Genomic DNA, 21,752 nt, shown 5'->3' with positions numbered 1-21,752 from the left:
CCACCGAGGCTCTCGCCGAGCTGGCTGTTGGGAACGGATCTCGCTGTGGAATAACCAGCCTGTAAGAGGTAGTGCAGCCAACATCGTTACCTAAACATCGTGAGGGGTGCACAAATATCTCTGGGTAATCAAGACATTTTCCTTGAATATGAATTTTCATGAATAGAGCTCTGCTTTGGATAACCAGCAATCTGAGTGTGGCCAAGCTGGTTGAGGTGGAACTATATTTAGGCAGAGCTGGATTGAGAAACAGCAGAGCTGGAAGAGTTCATGGTGATGATTACAGTGAGCTCCACTTGTTAGAGCTGAGCAGACAGGATGTCTGCAAGAGGCGAAGTGCAGAGCTTGGTTTTGCCTAAAGATGAACTGCAGTAAATGAGGGGAATCCAAAGGGGAGCTTTGGTGCTGAGTTTGTGTCATATTTCTGTGGAGCAGGCTTGGGGCCTTCCTGGCTGGTGTTGAGATGGGAGCTGTTCCCTAGGGAAGTGCCATCCCCAGTGGTACATGCAGAACAGGGCTCAGGGGCTGAGCGGGGCACTCTGAGGGCAGGGAAAGCTCATTTGGGCAGTCTGACAGTGTTCTGTGCCTAACGGAAGCTCCCATCCCATCCCACCCCACCCCACCCCACCCCACCCCACACACCTCTTGGTAGCACAGAGCCACCCCTGCAGAGCCTGGGGCAGGCACAGTGCTTGAAAGAGAGACCTGCAGAAGCCACAGCTTCCCACATTTGTCCACTCCTTATGGATGCTTTCAAAATCCCAATAATGCAGCAGCTGGTATAATATCCCAGGTATTTTATTCTGTTTCCAAAACAAGCCACAGTTTTATCTCAGCCCTGTAGGGCTGTTTCTTCAGGCATAAACAAATGAAGGTCACACTAAGCCCTGTACCCATGCAATGCAAACTGTTCTTTTTCCCAAAGATTAATGAGTATTTCCATGAAGTTCCCAAGCCAGGGTAGCTGTGAGTGGACAGTGCACATCTGCAAAGTGCCACTGAAGGCTGTAAATGCCAGCAGAGCAGGCTGGCTGCATCCAACTCCAGGAATGAGGCTTAACAAATACATAACTCAGCCTAAGTGAGGATTAGGACTGTTTTCCAGTTTATCATGCATTTAGGAGTGAATTTAAGAAGAGTGACCAAACTACTTAGGAACCATTTTTTGTGCCATGTTTTGAATAATGAAAGTATTTTTTCTAAGTTCTTCATGGCATTACTTGCCAGGTTGTTTTCTAAAAAGCTACATAATGGAGGTTGAAGGAAAAAAAAGTTGCTAGTTTAGCTTCACAGAGGTAAAGAAAAAGAAACATTCTTGTTTCAGAACATAATAAATAAAAAAAAAGTTGGCTTGAAAGAAAGAGAAAAAATGATTTGATTAATTATATATTTAGCTACTGCAACTTTCATAATGCAAAGTTTAAAAAAATTAATTTTTATGTCTAACTGATGATTATCCTATCATTAGGATAAAATGTAAATGATGTAAAAGTATTGAGTTACTAAATACTGAGGCAGCTTCCAGGATCAGCAAAACCAAATGGAGAGAGGGACAGGGTTTTTCTCCATAATGGGCAGATTTTTTTGCATTGTAAACCAAACAAGCCCTTTTGATTTTGAGTCAGGTACATGCACTTTGTCAGTGAAATTTTACAGAAGAAAATACTTTATAGAAGTTCTGTAACTGGTGAAGACACTGAGGACCTTCCTCACAGCCCCAGCATTGCAGTCAGAAGGGTGTGGTGCTGTCACTGCATCTCCCAGAGAAGCCTTTTGGCCAAATTTGCTTTGTAGAGGTCGAGTACTTAGTGAAAACTACTCTGAAATTACACCAGTACCAAGCAGCATTTTGTTCTTAGTGATCATAAAAATCTATCACGAGTACATCTTCACTGTTATGTCTAAATTTCTCTATCTATAGCACTTTCCTAGATTTGGACAATTGAAATTACTCAAGGGGCTAGCTTGTAACCATATTTTTTTTTTCATTAGTATTCTTTTCCTTTCTTCTTCTGGAAAAAAAAAATATATGGAAGCAATTGCTTGTTCATTTATTTGTTCCTTTTGTCATTATTATAATTTAGTTGAACTCCAGCCTGATCAATTTGAAATAATGGATTTTTAGTTGCATTCAGTTTATATTTGTTATACATCAAGATTAAGTTTAACTTTCCTGCTGTAGCAGAAAATCACAGGCATGTAATGGTTTCTTTCTTATTGATGTTTTAGTCTGTTCTCAGTTCTGTAATTTGGTATCTTTTTCTCAGTCTCTCAATATTTCTCATTCAGAGGGAGATAGAATTGATTCTTTCATGTTATCTCCCCTTCCCAGTTCTGGCAGCTTCCCCTGTCCTCTGTTTGAATCCTCTGCCTTTAACTGACTATTTTGGTTCCCCCAGAAAGTGTCTTCTTGTATGTCAGGGTCTGGATTCCTGCAGCTCACCTCAGCTCCAGGTCAGCAGAGGATACAGTTACACACCCAGCTCCAGAGAGGTGCCTCAGAGGAGTGCCAGTTTGACTCCCAGGAACATCAGCAGGACCTTAGCAGCTCCTGACTTCTTTCTGAGTTCTGAATAAAGCTCCAGCACTGAGGACCTGATTCATTGGAGCACTGGCTCAGGACCTCAGCTGTCCTCTGCTCTGTTTGACTCTGTGAAAAACACCCTTGTTGATTTGGAGAGCTCCTTAAATCACAAACTCCTGACAACTCCTCCAGATTCATGGTGTTTGCTTTCCTTGGCATGTCCCAAAGCACCCTTCTGTGTTGGGCTGCACCTGTGATATTCCAGCAGCTCCCTTTGTTCCCAAGCCATTATGTCTTCCTACTCAAATTTCCATTCAAAGAGTGATTCATGCAGCAGGGGAAAGCCATGACCTGGCTGCCCCCTCAGTTTCCATCGCTGTGCAGATCATGTGCAGTCCCATCTGAACTGGAGCTTTCATTTCAGATTTCTCTATTCCCATGCCTGGAACTAAGTCTTTTATTCCTTACTTCTCCAGTTTGCACTGGGAGCAGAGAATTATTTGCTGCATGAAGTGGTTTTTGGAAAAAAAATCCAAAAAAAAATAAACCTAGATTTGGTCACAGGAGTAATGCAAACACAGCAGCATGGATTTTGTATTCGCTAGGAATGCCTTTTCTCACAGGGTTGGTACCTGTGCCACAGCTGCTCTGTGAACAAAGCACAAGTTTGACTCATTATTTCAGCATCCTTTTTATTTAATAAATAATAGCTTCCATAACTTGAATGTTTGGTTCTGATGTCCAGCTGGAGAGAACTGCACACCTTCACCAGCAGTTTTTCCAAGAGCTGCATCTCTTCAGGCATCCTTCCTAAAGCTTTTGATGTCTCCCATAGTCCCTGTACTGCTTTCCTTTTCATCCTTTGAATTGCTACCTTATGGCTTTTTGAGTCTCTTCCACACTGTCCCTCTAACCTCAAATTCAGTTTCTTTTACTGAGCAGTTGAAGCATTCCCTGTTTGAGAAAGTTTTAAAAGATTTTTTAGTTTGTGCTTTTTAAAATATTTTATTTTATTTTTTGGCTGGATTGTGTTTTTTTTTTTTTTCCCTCTCCTTGCCTAAATAGCAATTCTGGGTTTACATGACTCTGAGGTTTAAATTGAGTTCTCTGAGACTTGTTGGACTCCTGTCAGGTGATGTGGTAGATGCTGAACAGGCATCTAGACCCACTTTAATGTACCTGTAAATGTATTTATATATCATATGGTTCCCAGTGAACCAAAGTCCTTGGTTCAATAATAGAACAGTAATATGCCCACTAGGGATTTTAGAAGACCCAGATTAAGGAAAGAATAGTGATTTTTAATAGCTGGAATCAACCTTCTTTTTCTCTTGTGTCACAAGACACAGGGAAATCTCAGTTTCAATTAAAAGTTAATACTGCATCATGAAAATGGGATAAATGTGACATTAAGAAGTGAAAAGACGGGATATTGTAATGACAGCTCAAGTGCTTTTAGTGACTTCATGTTTAATTCCATAAAATATCTCTATTTAAACATTATCTGAAGCAGCCAGAGCTTTCAATAGAATTCAGAGCAAACCTGCTGGAGACTGTACACGGTCATAGCAGATTTCCTAGAAATATTAGCAAATTGAACTTAATTGTAGCAGATTACATCTCAAGATTGCGTTTTTCAGTTTGGTTTACTTTTGGTATTACTTTGTTTCTGAAGCTTTCAAATCAAAACCATCCTTTGTGCTCCCTAGGCTTGGTTTTGTTAGTTTATTTTACAACAGGATGCATCAATGTCATCTAGATGTGACTTTCAGTTTTGCTTGAATTGACACCAAAACCAAGGTGGTGGTTTGTTCCCCCTTCCCCTCTTTTCCTAACTGGCATAATTTCCATCCAGCAAAGCTTTTGAAAAATAAGGAAGGAAAAGGTCTTCCTGTACAAGCTACCTGTGAATCCCATCCAAATATAAAAGACTTATGTAAAAGCTTGGCAGGAAATCCCAGAATATGCCACTCAGTGACTTCCTTATTTTATGCTATCATTCCACATAGAGAAAATGAATCTGAAAATCCCAGTAATTTCAATTCATTTTTGTATACGAAATTGTAAATGGTAAATTTCCTATCTGTGTATAACACCCACATTTTAAATCAAAAGTCTTGAATGCTGACAGCATTAGTCATAGGAAATCCTGTATGAACATCCAGCACTTGAGTTGGACCTTCCCCTGGATCACACCATAGAAGGAGTTTACAGGAAAACATTCTGTTGCTCTCAAATCCTGTGTTGATTTTAACCCTTTACCTGCCATTGACTCTGGTATGACAGTACTTTTTTTTTTTTTCTAAAGGCCATTTGCCATTTTCTTATGATCAAAATGGTACTGAATGTTAAAATTGTCTGTATTTTAATAACACACCAGTGGCATTATGTAGTACAGATGTGCACTTCAACACCCTCCCTTAGGAGCACAAATAATCTTCAGTGAATGCTGTAATTTGAATAAAAATGTCTATTTAGAATATTATATTTTTATGTTAATATTCATATATTAATTACCAGCATGAAACAAAGTGCACAGGTCAGTAAAAATGGAAAGCCAAAAAAGCCAACAAAGCTTTATCCATTAACCCATGACATGGCCAATGCAATACCAGCAACAAACCCAGCTGTGCTGCACAGGATCATTTTCACATTACATGGCTGAACCAACTGTGACAATTTCTTTGCCTTTATTTAAAGGAGCCATCTCTCAATGGGCGTAATATATCTTTAAAAATAAAAAAAATCCTGTTTATCATTTTCATCTAGTGGGAAAATCCCACACATGCTGAGTTATTGTGGAACAGCTGGCTTAAATTAAAGCTTCGGATTTAGGGAAGGAATCTTAGAACATAAAGTATCAAATAATGGCTAAATTCCAGATTAGGATGAGGCTTGTAATGTCAGGCATTATTGTCAGGCAAGCATATATTTCAAATGGACTTGAAGAATCTTAGGTTTTTGTAATGTGGTGAATCTTATACTCCAGCTTTAGAAGTAGAACCAGCAATGTTTAAACATAGTTTAACCTAGTTTGATAAATAAATAAAAATACATTTTAATATATCGTTGTTCATATGGGACAGGTTTTGGACTATGAAATACTGATGTGCCCAAAAGAAATAGAAAGCCATTGAAAATTCTTAGTAAATGAGAACTCTGCTTTTAGTCTGACTCTTCTCAAGACTCATGAGTCTTTCATAAATTTTTGGAGCATCATCATTTGATGATAATTTTTAGTTTAAGGCAAAAGTAATTTTTACTACATGGAGTGTCTGTTTGTTTTGAACCTGTACTTATAAAACTTTTCTTTTTGAACTCATAGGCTCATGGAATCATTTAAATCAGAGAGTGAAGTCAGTATCATTTTGAAGATCCAAGCAGAGGGAGGATTTAGACTGAGTGGTTTGGGGCTTTTCAGCTTTGTTTTTTAAGCCAAGACCTGGCCTGCCTGGAAAAAGGAGAATTAAGCTCAGTATTTCTACACTGCAGATCTCAATCAGCAGTTATGGAAAGCTCTGTGTGCAGCTATAAGAGAGCTCCTCATGTACAGCTGTAGCTGGAGTTAGATTCATTACTGATTGTGCTCTTGGCTGCTGTGGTATCAGCTGAACCCCAGAAACACGGAGGAATCTGGGTTTATTAGTGTGTGTTAATGGCTAGGTCTTGCTTGTTCCTGTTTCTGTACAGCTGTAACGACAAGCAGTTTTATTTCTTCTTAATTGCCGTAGATCACAGACTGCGAGCAGAGGAGTGAGACTCTCCTGGAGAGGCAGGAAGGGGTGAGATGGTTGGCAGTGCTGTCCTGGATTGATGGGCAGTGTGTTAAAAAGGGGATAATGGGAGCTTTTCTCTCTTAGACTGGGCTGTGCAAGTGTCAAAGCATGCAGAAGTAAATTCCAGGAGGAAGCACCATTAGAAAGGCTACAGAAAATCAGGTGGCACCGAGCTGCTGGTGTTCCTCATTTCCAACAGGCTTGAGAATTGGGCTGTTTGTAACAGAAAAAAAGAGTAACTTCAGAAGATCTTTCCTTCCTTGAGCTCATTATTTTGTTGCTTTTGTCCCTATGTTGTCATTGTTACCTTTAGAGTTTGATTGGAACCGTAACTGCCCTTGCTAGTAGCAAATAGGAGTTGTAGATCAAAAATGTGAGAGCTTTTCATTGCTGCCACATTCAAGCCACAGCAGCAGCCATTAACATTTAGTTAAAATCCGAGCCTTTCTCATGCTGCCAGCCTGGCATTTCCTGTGCAGTGAAAAACACAGGAGCAGTTTCTGCATGTGAGGATGATAATGCAGCAAACAGAGGGGGCCAAGGAAATAGCTTGAAATTAATTGTGGGTGTGGTAGTGTAGTTTGTAAGTAAATTCAAAACAGGCATGGAAGCCAATATCAGGAACACGTGCAAGAAATTCCATTTATAAGACTTGGAATAATAACCTCACTGCCCTCTTAAATAATTTTAAACATATATGCATAAAGTTAGTCATCTAACAAAAACAGTTTCATAAGCAGGTACAGTAATGTCTCACAGTTCTCGTTCAAGTTAATGGCTGCATGAAAAAATTTTCCCTGGGAAAGTCAAACCATGTTTTATAGGTTTGTCCATATGGAAAGCTAAGCTTGTTTAACCAAAAGTGTGAACTTAAATTAAGTTAGCAAAACTGGTGCAAAATCTGTCTGGGCCTTTTTGTACTGTGAGTTCCATTGAAAAGAATGAATTTAGGAGTTCTGGCTCGATCTGTGGCAATCTGGATATTGCTGTGAGCATTTCTTTCAGGAGATGCCACATCCTGACTGCCTGTACCTGCATTTGTGTTCCACCTCCCCAGTTGCTCCCTGTCATTTCAGGTGTTTGTAGAGCTCTGTGGGTAACAGAATAAAGGGAGCAATGCAGGGTAAAATATTCCCAAAAGCACTACCAGCACAAAAAAAGGAGTGGAAAAGAAGAGGAGAAGGAAAAAGTTGGTGGCTTAGGCTGACACCAAGGTAGAAAAAAATACTTATACATATCAAAGCTGAGCTCCCTACGTGCAGGAGGTGCCTCTGAAGGTGGTTGCAAATCACAAACTGGCACAGAAACCTGAACTGCTTCCTTGGTGCCTTCATCAATCACCAGCTAAAGCTACCTGAAGTCGTTCAGCAAGGCCCTGGCTTGCACAAAAAGACAGATGTGTACACTTGGACCAGTTTGAAAACATCAATTTGAAAGAGATAGAGCAGTGTGACTTTCTTAGAAAATGAAAATTTAATCTAAGATAAGAAAAACCCAGCTCCTGGTACAGAGTGTTTTGCCCTTCCTTCCTTCCTTCCTTCCTTCCTTCCTTCCTTCCTTCCTTCCTTCCTTCCTTCCTTCCTTCCTTCCTTCCTTCCTCCCTCCCTCCCTCCCTCCCTCCCTCCCTCCCTCCCTCCTTTCCTCCTTTCCTCCTTTCCTTCCTCCTTTTCTCCCTCCCTCATCCATCACTGGCCTGATTTTCAAAACTGGGATATTTAGATTCTTCAGGACTTGTGCTACTTTGTTGATAACTGACAGTATTTTGAGAAACAGCCAAATTGGCCAATTTTATTGTTACTTCTCCAAAATTACACAGAATTTAAACTGTCAGTAGTTTGAAGTGTAGTGAGGAGCACTTCCCTAAATATACTGAGCTGAGGTGGTTTTTGGAGTGCAAAAGTGGGAAATAAAATCCAGAAGTCTTTAATCATGCTGGTGTATTAAAAGCACAGATACATCTGCCTAGAGAAAAGCTGCCTGCTTTTCCATAGGTCACACTCCTGAGAACTGGAAATTGTGCTGTACCAGAAAGATACTGGTTAAAAATTTCTGCTTCAAAGAGGAGCAACCTGGGCAAAGAACATTAAATTCTGCTTACAATTAATCATTTAAAGAAGGAAATTTGATGTTGACTTTCCAGGGGTTGGTTTTGGTCAGTAACCTTTTTGAAGACTAACTGCAAATCAGTTCTGGAGTCAGCTGTACTTACTGTATATTTTTACATAGTTGTTTTGTAGTTTTGCATATTAAAGCACTTGCTTAACTAATTAAAATATATGTACTTATAAATACTTTATCTTATTCAGTCAGGAAGCAGAGAGAACAGACAATCTGTATGATTGAGAGCAGAGCCAAACAAGAAAATTGGGGATGGATTTTGCCTGAAGAATTCAGGTTCCTTTTTTTCCCTTCAGGTATTTAGGTCAGACACTTTGTGATTATTAACAAGATAAGGATCATATCTTGACTGGGGCCCTGAGACACCACTGGAGGGTTCATTGTAAGTCTTGTTTTTAATTACTTCTTGCAAGGAGTTTTGCACAGTTAATATTTGGGGATAATATTTGGATAGGAGAAAAAAAAGGTGTACATTATGTATAGGCTGCAGCAGAGTACAGCTTTGCATATGGAAATTTGTTCATCACTAACACGTGGTGGATGTTTGCAAAATGTTCTGTGTAGTGAATGTCTCCTGATTCTAATCAGGTAATTGTTGTTCCCTGGTTTCATCCTATCTGACTGGAGGCTCCTAAGCTAAAAAAACCTTGTTGCTGAGGCACAGGCACTTCAAGCAGCAATTTAATTTATCCAGATCACTCTCTGCAGGGACCAGTGCTTTTCTGTCAGCTATAAGGAGAACCAGTGGTGCCTCCTATCCCAGCTTTGTGAGGTGTCAGAAGTTAAACTGAATAAATCCTGAGCTCTATCTCTAAAGTGTTATGGATTTTTGAGTCTGATTTCTCCAGGTAAAAATAAAACAACTCCAGAGCTTGCAAGTTTTGCTGCTGTTTAAAGTTCTAAAACTGCTTTTGAACACAAATGAAAATGAACTTTTCATAGTGGTCAATGTGGTTTGATTTGCCATCACACAAAGCCATCAGCTTTGAGAATCCCATCACTTGAAATAGGTAGGCCCCAATTTTGGTAGTGCTTGGCTATGCTTTTAAACTTACCAGTGATCCATTCAGTGGAGATTCAAAACTTGTTCAGTTTTCTCTTTTCAGTGCAGTGCTGTGTGAGAGAGAGGTTTTGTGAGTTTGGACAGCAAGGTTATTGGATGGTCCCTGTGTGGTCTGTGTTTTAGGACTTGTTATCTGAGGCAGAAAGGTGTGTTAACAGCAGCCATCTAAAAGCTATGCCAGCTAAGCCATCACTGGGTAGGAGAATTCACAAAACCAGCTATGGACGCTCAGTTTGAACTCTTACTGTCCTCTGATGTAACTGTGGTTATTCTATGACTAAAATCATGCAGGATCTCTCTCTTCATTGCAGTGGTTATTTTAAGTATTCAGGAAAGCTGTTAAAATTATTCTGGTTTTAGCCCACTTGTATGATAACAGGTTTTATCTGAAGTATTTTTTGGCTATTACACCAGCTAAACAGAGGCTCCTATTCCAGGCATCTGTGCAGCTGGTTCCAGGACTATTTGCTTTTGAGCTCCATCTGCTGGAATTCTATCCTGTTTCCCACATCTTTGGTGTTATTATGCTGCCAGATCTCACAGGAATTGCTTTTAATTAAAAAGAGAATAAGGAACGAAATTCACAGTTCAGAGGAATTTTCAGCAAGTTGCTCATCCTTTTGTTTAAGGGCTCAACTTAGAGATTGCTTGGAGAATATAAGATTCCAAACCATAAAATAATTGGGAGACTGAGGAAAACAAATACTAAGTTTCCTCTGCTTTTGTTCACAGTTTCTAGGTATTTTATCAAGATTTGGATTAATCAGGTCAGTCATGACCTATCAAGTTCTGTATGAGATTTCAAAAACAGATTACTTGCTTTTTTTTCTGAATTAGGTTTTTGTTTGGTTTTCCCCTGATGTCTGCTGTTACTCTATAACTAAGAAAATTAACAGTGCTTTCAATATTGAATTAACATTTTAAAAAGCCATTCTTTCCCATTGTAACTGTGCTTCTAGTGTTTCGGATATTTAAGGACAGAAGGCACCATGATGAAAATCTAATTTGATTTTTGTAGTTGCATTGTTTCTTAACAAAAAAGTACTGTAAAGAATGATGTGCAGAATTGGAAAAGAGGGCCCTGCTGTGCAAAACCCCTCTAAAAGTGTTTCAGTAATCAGAGGCTTTCACGGTAAATTGTATGATGACTTTCTACAAGTTTCCTTTGTAAGGAGCACATTCTCTGCTCAGAGGATACATTATCCTGTTCATGTCAACAATAATGGATCTGTGGAGAATTAGGATAGCCACCAGCCTTTGGGTGCAGGCTGTGGTGTTGGCAGTGCATGTAATTCCAAGGAACAAGCACTTCTCTGGGAGAACTACCTTCCCAAAAAGCAAACCATTTGCATTTTGAATTTTTCCATTCTTTACTTGTAAGTCTAATACCACCTTCCTTTTCTTCCCCCGTCCCTCAGCTGGTGCCAGATGTTCCTAAGGTGTCTTCTGTTTCATAATGGGTTTGTGTATATGGCAATTTCAAATACTTCCTTGCTCTCCATCTGCCTGTTAGCAATATTTTGTGTTCACTCATGGTGTTTGCAACTTTTATTTTCTACACAACCAACTTTGCCTGAACTGGTTTTAGTTCTTGATGTGGGTAGCTCCATGTTGTTACACAGGAGTCTTGGGAATAAGGGGAGGGAAGAAGAGGTGGAGAACAGAGAAAGTGCTAGGCTTGATTTTAAAGATAAGTGGATTTTTTTCAATTCTGGCTTGTGCTTCTCCTGGACATGGCACAGCCCACGCCATGGTGCTCTCCAGCAGTGCCTGAGCTTGTTCCAGCCTGAGCTGCTTTCAAGAAAGTAATTATTGTAATGGATTTCTTAGACTTCGGCATGGGACAGAACTGTCAGCCATTTTTCACACAGATTGGAGGGATATTGTCTGGATTTCCAGACAGCTCCCTATAAAATAGAGATAGCTAAGGAATCTCTGGTCCTTAGACTTCATTGATAAATGGGTATGTGCTGCCTCAGGCTATTTAAAATCCTCTGCTTGAGGTTGGTATTTTTTAGACCTACAGATACACAGGGGTCTGTACAAACTTCCACTGTGTTCTGAGGTTGAAAGTAACTCTAACTCTGTCCAACTGGAGAATAAGTCAAATTGTTACTTGTCTTCCTATCATGAAATGTACTTTGGATTTTAGATTATTCAGTGAATAATGATGGTCAAACCCCTCTTTGTAGCTCACTTCTGTTCATGGGATAGAAGTGTGAGGCTTCTATTGGTTCCAATAGAGACCTAAATTCTAATTAATATTCCTGTGTCCCAAACATGTTGTTCTGATTAGAGGCTCTTTGCCCAGGCATTTCTGTGTAGCCTGCCCTGTTTGAAACCCTGCCTTTTTCTGACTTCACTTCCTGAATCCGTTGACAACACTCACAGCCAAACAAAATACATGTTCACAATGCTGTTATTTGCAAAATATTCCCTTGTGAATACAGCTGGGGCAACAAAAAGAGTTTCTCTCTGAATCTCAGAGAAGACTGACTATTCCTTGTAGCAGTAAGGCCCATAGTGCATTAGGCAATTTTAGTCTTGGCAGTTAAGTAAGTGTTAAAACTTTACATTTCACCACATATAAGTGCACACAGGTCTCACAGGTCTTTCATTACTCTTGTGTGTATTGATCACACAGTGATCTACTAAGAAATAAACTTGAGAGTGCTGAATTTTAATCTAGGCTGAGGTGGACCAGATAGCAACAGGCTGCCGGCCCACCGCACTGTTTACAAAACAGATGGAGGAGGAAAGAATATAAACTTACTTTGCCCTCTTTTAGGCCTAATCCTCAAATGTGATGAGGGACCAATGAAAAATTCATCTTGAAGTGCTCCTCATCTCCTTGTGAAGCTCCCTGGCACTACACCCACCTTGTGAGTGGACACCAGTGAAATATTGGCATGGCAAGAACAGCCCAACCCGTGGTGCCCCCTGAGCCAGCAGTGCCATGGCTCAGGAGCTCTCACCCACGCCACAGAATGTCACCCTGGGAGAGAGCACACAACTGCACTTCTGAATGCCTGTGTGTGCACATGGGGCTAGGGTGGAGCAGACTGTCACTCAGCTGGGTTTAATTAACATAGTATTTTATGTAATGTATTTATTTTTTACGTAATTAAGTGATTAAGCAAAATGCTTGCTAGTAACGTCTCTTCCATAACCCAGCACTGCTGAGAGTTAAACATGCACCTTTGCAGGTAATTAATCTCCTTGCCCTGCTTATTTTGCTAGTTGGCACTTGCTAAATCCCTGTAAAACCACACCCAGCAGTGCTGTGTATTATCCCTCTGCTGTCTATTCCTACATATGGTCAAAATCAACTTACCTTCCGGGTTGCTGACATCAGCAAAATGTACTCTTGGCAAACTTGGGAATCCTCCTAGTAACCCTTTGTTTGGTTGGTGTTGTTACAGTTCTATTCCTCTGACAGCAGCAAACACCCTCCAAACGGTGCCTACCTTGACACGTGCTTGGGATGTGGAAGGACACTACCAAATGAGCATTTTTAAAACATTAAAACAACCCCTTGTGTGGTAAAATGTGTGATAGAATGGGGGGAAAAGTTAAAGGAAGATACTTCTCTGCTTCCTGTAAGGAATTGACCCACAGTAGTTGCAAGTTTCACAGTATAATTTTGATAACAGTAAAAATGTAAAAATATAAATATATATATAACTATCTAGTCATTTTCTGAAGTGACCTTAACCAATGTTGTCACTTCAATTAAAATTAAGCATATTCCAATTTAAGGAAAAAAAAGATTTTTTTTTAAAAAACTGTCTGCTTGAGAATAATGATTTTCTAATATTTTCTGGCAGTCTTTTGATAGCATCTATTTTTTCTTAGCTGTTTGGCTCCAAACAGCAAACAGGAAAACATCTGGTCTCCTTCAAATAGATTTATTAAACAAAATTAATTTGGTGCAGTGTTTAAAATCCTGGTAATAAAGCTGTTTCCCACCACCTGAATAAAGTAGCATGTTTCTGAGAGATACCTGTATATTGTCATTGCACTAAAAATCAGGATTGTTTTGTAAAAAATACCTGGGAAGTGCCTGAGAAGTTGCTGTTTTCAGCAAATCGCTAGAAACAAGCAACAGGAGTTGCTTTTTCAACAAGTTGCTATCTTCATTTCCCACTAGGTTGTTTTCCCAGCTTTTCTATTGCCAAGGTTAGAACCCAGAGTAATATCCAAAAGGGAAAGGATTTAGAGAAAGGGGAAGCGTTATAAACTTATTTTACTGTTGACAGCAGCATTGTCATAAATATTAACAGACAAGAATCACCTCCTACCTGAGAAAACACAGGGATAAAGGTGAATATTTTTATTTTTGAAGCCTACAGCGTAGTTCTCTTAATACAGCCACCTGCCTTATCTTCTTGAGGGCATTAATTTAATAAAAAACATGTCAGATCAAGTAGCCAGTTGCTCCAGTTATGGAACAATTTTGTTCCCTGCCTTTCCATCCCTCCACAACCCTGCCTGAAGTCAGATGTCTAAACTGGGCCCCAAGAACGAGGCAGGCAGGCTGCAGCTGGGGAATCCAACTTCAGGACAGCCCCAGAGGTTGTAGGAGTTTAATGAGGACGGTCTGGCTTCTCCCTCCCCTCCTCACACCTTCTCCAGGACATGTCTGGAGTTACAGAGTAAGTTCAGCATAATCCCTACCCTTCAGACTGCAGCCCAAAGGGCATTTTCCCAACTAAGGTACTAGCCAAAAATAAAAAAAAAAAAGTGTGAGGGGAAAATACATTTTAATTATTTTATTTTTCTTAAATATAATAGAACCTTCTAGAATTTTTTTCCAGAAACAGAAACATTAAAAAATTATACTTTATTACAAATGGTAAACTCAGAGTGCTAAAAAAAAGCCTCTTATTTACAAACAATACTGGGCAGTGCCCAAATAAACAACATAAAAATAACTTACAAAGTCATGAAGTAGTTTATTGACATTAATCAACTTTCATAAAATAAAATAAAAAAAGATATGTACATACACAATTTACTTGAAGGCAGGCAGAACAGTTCTTTTTTTTTTTTTTGTTTATCAGCCTCCCACAAACCTCCCTCCCACTTTTTTTTTTTTTTCTTAAGGAATACTACATAAAGCAATCTACAGTTTCTATTGCAGTTTAACCTTTAATACTGAATGATCATCGAATGTTAGGTCCATGCAGGTCTTGGTCAATGTTAAACGAAGATCTGACATCTCATCCGAGCAGGAGCAGCACTTCCCGGAGCAGCGCTGCCCGCTGCGCTCCCGGCTCCAGCCCAAGGCTTTGCCAGTCTTTCCACACATGCGCTTTGCGGAGCACAGGCAGGACAGCCCCTCAGCTCTTTGCCATTAGCTTTATGCCTCTGCCACTTTGGATTTTTCCTCTTTTAGTTGTACCACAACACACAGTTCTCGCCGAAGAGTCTCTTCAAAACGTCTGCAACTGCTGTGTGAGCATGAGCTGGCACCCGCTGTTGACGTGGTTCATGACCTTCTGCTTAAGCTGTGCAACCTGTTCTCTGAGCATGTTGGCAGTGGATGCCAGCTCTGAGTTCTGGGCTTTCAAAGTTTTCACTTTTTCTTCCAACCGGGCAATCCTTTCCAACTTCCTTTTCCGGCATTTGGACGCCGCGATTCTGTTCCTCATGCGCTTTCTCTCGGCTTTGATTCTCTCCTGTGACTCCATGTCAATGGGGGACAGGGGAGGAGTTTCCCCCGGCATTTCAGGTACAGTCTGCGGCTCCTCTTTCAGAGCCTGGAGCCGGGGATGCTGCACGGGCATCTGCGGGTTTATGTGATGCTGGGGCGCGTATCCCATGCTGTTGGCGTTGTAGCTGGGCGCGGAGCTGAGCGCGTTGGGGTTGAAGTTGCTGAGGTTGGCGTACACCGGGGGCTCGCTGTGCAAACTGGTGTTGAAGCTGGTGCTGCCGGCCATGGAGGACACAGGTGCCATCCCGCTGCTGACGGGCTGGGCGGCCGAGGTGACGCTGGGCAGCGTGTTCTGGTTGTGCAGCTCCGCCAAAGCTCTCACGAAACCCTCGGCGAACCCCTCCTGCTCGTCGGTGACATTCTTGGGGCACAGGAACTGCGTCGGGGTCGGCGTGGTGGTGATCAGCCCATTGCTGGACTGGATGATGAGCCGCTCCAGCTCGGGCGAGGCCAGTTTGAGGAGCCCCACGTCGGGCGAGGTGAGGATGTCGGCGTTCTTGTTCCTCAGGTGCGGCTTCAGGTTGCTGGAGGGGTCGGACAGGTTCAGCGTCATGTTCTGCTTCAGCACCTTGGCGTTATTGTATCCGTACCCGCCGCTCTCCGGCGGCGCGAAGCCGGCGCTCAGCGCATCCTCGTAGAAAGTAGGCTCCATCTTTGCACTCATAGAACACAGTCCGGGGAAGGGAAGCTGCCCGGCCGCCGCTCAGCTCCCCGCGGGCACCCCGACCCTCCCGGGGAAGGGGAACGCGGAGCCGAGGAAGGAGAAACGCGGAGCCTTACTGGATCGCTGCTGCCGCTGCCGCGCTGAGAGCCCGCCCGGCCTGGCGGGGCGCCTCGCCTCCCTCCTCCTCCTCTCGCCGGTGGTGCCGGGACGCCGCTCCGCCGCCACAAGTACTTTCCCTGCCCGGCTCCGCGCTATTCCCGCTCCACCGTCCCGGCGGCCGCGCTCGCTCGTTCACTCGCTCGCTCCCGCCACCCCGCGCTCTGCGCCCGCTCCCGCCGTGCAGCCCTTCACTTATCAGCGGCCGCGGGCCCGCTAAAAATAGCGCATGATGTCACCCCGCGCGCTCCCCATTGGCTGCCGCCGCCCCGTCCCCGAGGGGGGGCGGGGCCAGGGCCCGGCGCGCGGTCGCCATGGCCACCCCCCGCCCCCCCCACTTCAGAAGCTTCTTGAGCGCGCGGGGCCTTGTGGGATGACGTAATGGCGGGGGGGGCGCGCGCGCGGGGCAGTGTGGGCTGACGTCTTTTTGTTTTTGAACGATCCGGTTACCGCGGGCCGGCCGCCGCCGGTGCGCCGAGCCCCGTCCGTCCGTCCGTTTGTCTGTCTGTTTGTTTATCTGCCTGTTTGTTTGTTTGTTTGCGCTGCCTGCGCCGCGTTCCGGCCCGTGCGGCGCTTCCCTCCCCCCGCCGCCGGTTCGGCCCTTCAGGTGGCGGCGCTCCCGGGGAGCCCCACGTGGTTTCCCCGTCCCGCCGCCCCCGCCGCTTCCAGGCAGCGCCGCGGGCGGCACCGGCGGCTCCCCCGCGCCGCCCGCCCGGCCCGGCCCGCCCGGCCCCCGGGGCCCTGCCCGCCCGGCCCCCGGGGCTCTGCCCGCCCGGGCCCCGGGGCTCCCCCGCGCCGCCCGCCCGGGCCCCGGGGCTCTGCCCCCGCGCCGCCCGGGGAGTCCCCGCTGGCCCGCCCGGCCCCGCGGGGTTTCGCTGGGGGTTCGCCTTCGCCCCCGCACCTCCGCCCGCACCCGCCCCCGGGCACGGCTCTGCCTCCACAGAGAGCGGATTCCCGGCCTCGGGAATAGCCGGGAGAACACGGAGGGGAAGTAAAACCCGACAGGAAAAAGCCGGGTTACGGATGGGTTTCTCTGAACTCGTCCTCCAAGGGGAGGGGACAGCGACGGCCTAATTTTAGACAGTGTCCCAGTATTGCTGTGGAATTGCAGGTTGGGCGGGAGGGAGAATAAGGGCTGGAGCCGGAGGATGGCGGTGGAGGAGAAAAGTCCCCGCTGGCGTGTTCCCCTCGCAGCAACAGATGGGAGCTGTGCCTCGCTGCGCTGCTCCGTGCGGGCAGAGCGCTGATCGCAGGGATGCGCTTGCCTTTCCTTGCCCCGCACACCCCCTTCTCTCGGCGTGCTGGGGATTTGGGATTGCTGCCACCGCTGGAGTAAAGTGCAGCAGGTATTTGAGGACAGGCGGTGACAGGACGGGGTGGCACAGGGACTGCAGGGCTGTCCTGGTGGGTTTGATTGCCAGCAGTGCAACAAGTGCTCCTCGTGCTTCCAACTCGAAGCTGTTGGCTTGCTGCTGTTCAGCTTTTTGTCAGTGCAGAACTTGATCTGTTAGCTTGAACCCCTTCACACGACATGTGAAGCTAACAAACTTAGGTTCATTTTGAAAACACCCTTTCAAATTCCCCAGTTCTATTTTTTTCCTGGATGTAATGACATAATTACCAGTTACCGTATAGAAAGGAGCAGCGAAGCAAACAGAAACATCAGCATCTATGAAAGAAAAGTGAAGGTCCAGCTTCCCTCTTGGAAGTTGTTGGGGATTTTTCCTTCTGCGTTGTTCCCACCTGACTTTGGCCACATGGCAAGCACTGGTGTTAACGGGAATGATGGAAATAATGCATGCAGTGTGTTAACAGTCTGTAGCACAAAATAAAAAAAAAACGTTTTGGACTGGATGAGGGGGCTCACTGTGTGCTGCTGGTGTCTGTACAGCCTTCACAGAGTTAGCATCTCTCTGGGCTGCAGGTAACTCAAAACTTCAGCTGGGTAAACTGTTCAGCCAAACAGCACTAAGTTACTGCGCATGCATAAGAAAATCTCAGGATTTCATTAATGCAGTGAGCACTCAAATTAATTCCTTTTAATGTTTACATACAAGATAAATAGAGACCTGTGGCTGACTCTTCTGGCCTCAGAGCCAAGGGACATCAAATGAAACTGGCAGGTTCGGAACAAACCAAAGAACTGCGGTTCAGCGCTGGAACTCCCTGGCAAGGGTGGACGGAGGGATTTTAACGTGATGGATGAATTCACGGAAGAGAAATCACTTAAGGTCTGTGAATCACGGAGCATCTACACTGGCTCTGGAAATCCTAGGGCTGCAAATGACTTGTGCCCGGGGGGCATCCCTGGCTTGGGGTGGCTCCCTAGGGACCCACTCCTGGCCCCTGTCAGAGATGGGGATCTCGTGTGGCCGTCCTTGAAGTGTTACAGCCCCCGGGGATAGCCCATAAATTATTTCAGTGTCACCCCGCAGTTTTCATGTTTATAAAGGGCAAGGAAGAAAATCTGAAGAAATGTAAGACTTGAATTCGAGGTCGTTTTCTGTGTGGAGTTTTTTATTTTGAAATAAATGATTTTAAATATTTCCAAATGAAGCTAAAAATGGGGGTATCTGGTGCATAGGAAGCCACACAATTAATTTGCTGTATAGACAAATACTATTAAAATTTATTCTGATTACCTTTATGTATTAGTTGGTTGTGTTGTTTTGTTTTATCTTTTGGAGTTTTCTGCTGCATGTTTCTTCTGTCCTAGAAAGCAAAATTCAAACTATGAGGAACATGGTCAGCATAGCTTAAACCACTCTATTTATTACAGATTTGTATAACCTGTAAAACTGCCTTTGGAGCTCACTGATCTGCAAGGTTTTGATTAACTTCAGTAAGGGCTGGATCAGGCGGGAGGGATTAATTTAATTTAACTTTTTTTTTTCCCCTCCACCCATTTCAGCTCTGTACTTCCTTCCTCTTGCAGAGGCGGGGTTGGGGAGCAGACATTCCAGTTTGGGAGCTGGGGCCCTGTGGCTCTGGGGACACCCATTCCCGTCACTGCTGCTCACTGCAGGTTGTTCCCTGCCACAGAGAGCAAAGTGCTTGTGAAGGTTCTGCGGAGCAGCAGAGCACTGAAATCAAAGACAAGAGCTCCTGGCTGCTCCCAGGGGATTTCCTGCCTAGCTGGGGACCTTTGGGAGGGTTTGGCTGAGATTTCAGTCCCAAAATCGGCGCTGACACACTCAGAGTGGAGCAGATCCAAAAGCAGGACCCATGGATAGTGATCCTTCATGGCCATTAGCCAAGGAGCTGGTGGCTATGCTCTGATTTATTAAACACCTATTAATTCCAGGCTTTTATTCCCCCTTTCCTGACATCCTTAAGAAAATATTCCTTTAGTAGGATGAGGGAATGCTTCCTGACCCAGGTACAAACCAGAGCCATTTACATGGCTCAATAAACTAACTTGTGGCTAGGAATTGCCAATCCCTGCCCTGTATTTCTGAGAGGCCGATGCGTTGAGCAACAGTAATGCACATTTTGATTTATAAACTTCTCTAATCAATCAATAGAAGCTTGAGTGAGGCAATCAGATAATCTGAATAATTAAATGGCTTTTCAGGGACAAATTAAAATTTGTTGCACACACCACATCCATCTAAATTATATTTGGTGTCCAGGAATAAATGGGTTTGCTGGTTTGTTTCACTCCTGCATCTCAAATGATTTTGACTTACTTCAAAATTATTTGGGAAAAAAAAAAAAGGAAAGAAAAAAGGATAAATGTCAGTTTCTGATTTTTTTTTACATTGGAAAGAGTGGTCACAGAAAAAAAAAATACTTTTTCCCATATAGTTTTATTACATGTATATTAAATATTTCAATATATATTTTTCTTTAGACATGTCAGACTATTTTGCTTTTTCTTCTCCTCAGAGAAGTTTCCATAACACCTTTATTGTATAGAAAATTATTATGTAGATTTTTTGTCTTCTTTTTTTTAAAAAACAGGACTTCACACTTTCTAAATGTGATATCCTTCTTCACATCTTAAAGTGAATAAAACTGGGAAATCCTGGATTTTTGCACACTTGCTTAAGGAGTTACTATAGACCAGTTTTCTCCAACTGGGGGAGACAAGAGTTTGAAGAGTCAGAAAGCACAAGTATTTTTCTCTTATTTACTCCATCAAGGCACAGTAAAAGAAGGTGGGAGTGAGAGGGTACAAGGAATAGAGTTTCCTTAGGCCAAGTGGAAGTAAAATAATCATTCCCGGGTTCTGCTGGTCCCAGTCCCTCGCCGGTTCCTCGGGGCGTGTTTGCGTCCTCGGTTCAAGTGGGTCCAAGTCTGCAGCACAGCACAGGCGTGGCACAGCTGCCACCTCATCCACCCCCAGCTTCCGTGGCCTCTCCTCCTGCTCTTTGCTCCCAGCAGGACTCCTGTGGCCAGGTGGAGATCCAGGAACTGTGGCTGAAATAAAAACAAATCAATACACCTGGGGACACAGGGGAAAGGTGGGAATGGATAAGGCTGGGGGAAGAGTGGGACTCGCAGCTTGATGTGGAGGACTCTGGAATCAAAACTCTAAAAAAGCCCAGCCAGTGTTGAGTGAGTGTTCATTTTGCACATGAAAAATGCTCTTCAGAACCACAGGCACTTGTAAATGAATATCGTGTCCATCTCCTCCACCCTCCATTAGTCATCGCATAACCAAGCCGTACGCACTCAGTCCTTTTCATCTTCCTTCTTGTCAAGCCCTTTAGCCTGTCCCCCTCACCTACTCATCCCACCAATCATTTTAATTAATCTCTGAATTTCTTTGAAACTAATAGTTTGTGGAATAGGGGAAAATGAGTAGGTTACAGAGACAAGATTGTGAATGATGGAGGTGGGGCAAAGTTAGGAGGCTTTGCAAGACCTGTTGGGTTACCTCTGGGGCAGGACAGCAGTGCTGTAAACACACAGAAAGGCTGCAGAAGTGAGGGAGGAACCACTAAAAACATCTTCCATTTTCCTAGGAATGCTGCCTGAGCAATGCAAACCCTGGATTTTGATGTGCAGCAACATCTGAATGAAAGATGTGATATGATTGTCTCTAAAGTGGATGGGATGACCTCCTCACTCTAGTTACACTAAATTTCTCACTATTGTGCTGTAGAGGATTTCAGTGCTCACTGCAAGTGTTCAGAAATATATTTTCAAATAAGTAATGAACTTTATATTTTTTTTATTCAAACACTTGTATGTATTTTTTAAATTTTTGATCAAAACCCTGAGCAAGTAGAAGTTAGCCACATTGTCTAGAGATGAGTTTGAAAGGAACCCTGGGGCCTTTCTTCCTGTGCATTTTAGAATCCTGCAATGGCTGGGGTTGGAAAGGAACTTAAAGATCATCTTGTCCCAACCCCCTTGCCCTGGGCAGGGACACCTTCCTCTAGAAGGATGTTTGGGATGTTACAAATCTAAATGTCACACCAATAATGTCTCTGTGCTCATTATTTCTATACCACAGCTTAGCTGGTGCTCTGGGAAATAGAGAGTTGGGCAGAGTTCCCATACCGGGGAGCTTGCAGTGGGAAAAATCCTCTACACACCAAGGAGGCTGGCAGAGTAGCAGTTGATCCACAGTGGGAGCCCAGAGGGGGAAGGTAAGCAGGAGAGGAGGCACTGGAGGACGGGTGGCATATGGGAAGCAGACGGCTCTGCTTGGCATTGGGAGCTGGCAGCAGGAAAAATGCACCATACAAATAGAAGCATATTGATGCTGAGTGCTGGGGAGGCAG

The 21,752-nt window shown here is 43.8% G+C and overlaps 1 protein-coding gene across 1 annotated transcript; it reads right to left on the bottom strand.

Annotated features, from left to right (window-relative positions):
• Nucleotides 1-14,238: 14,238 nt before the first annotated feature.
• Nucleotides 14,239-16,265, bottom strand: JUN (Jun proto-oncogene, AP-1 transcription factor subunit). The gene has a single exon (XM_021542268.3). The coding sequence runs from the start codon at nt 15,859-15,861 to the stop codon at nt 14,917-14,919; it is 945 nt and encodes a 314-aa protein (XP_021397943.1). The 5' UTR covers nt 15,862-16,265; the 3' UTR covers nt 14,239-14,916.
• Nucleotides 16,266-21,752: the final 5,487 nt, after the last annotated feature.

Source organism: Lonchura striata, chromosome 8, assembly GCF_050655825.1.
Source record: "Lonchura striata isolate lonStrDom1 chromosome 8, ASM5065582v1, whole genome shotgun sequence".
Taxonomy (NCBI): Eukaryota; Metazoa; Chordata; class Aves; order Passeriformes; family Estrildidae; genus Lonchura; species Lonchura striata.
Note: the sequence above shows the minus strand (reverse complement) of the source record. Positions and strands in the feature narration are given on the sequence as shown.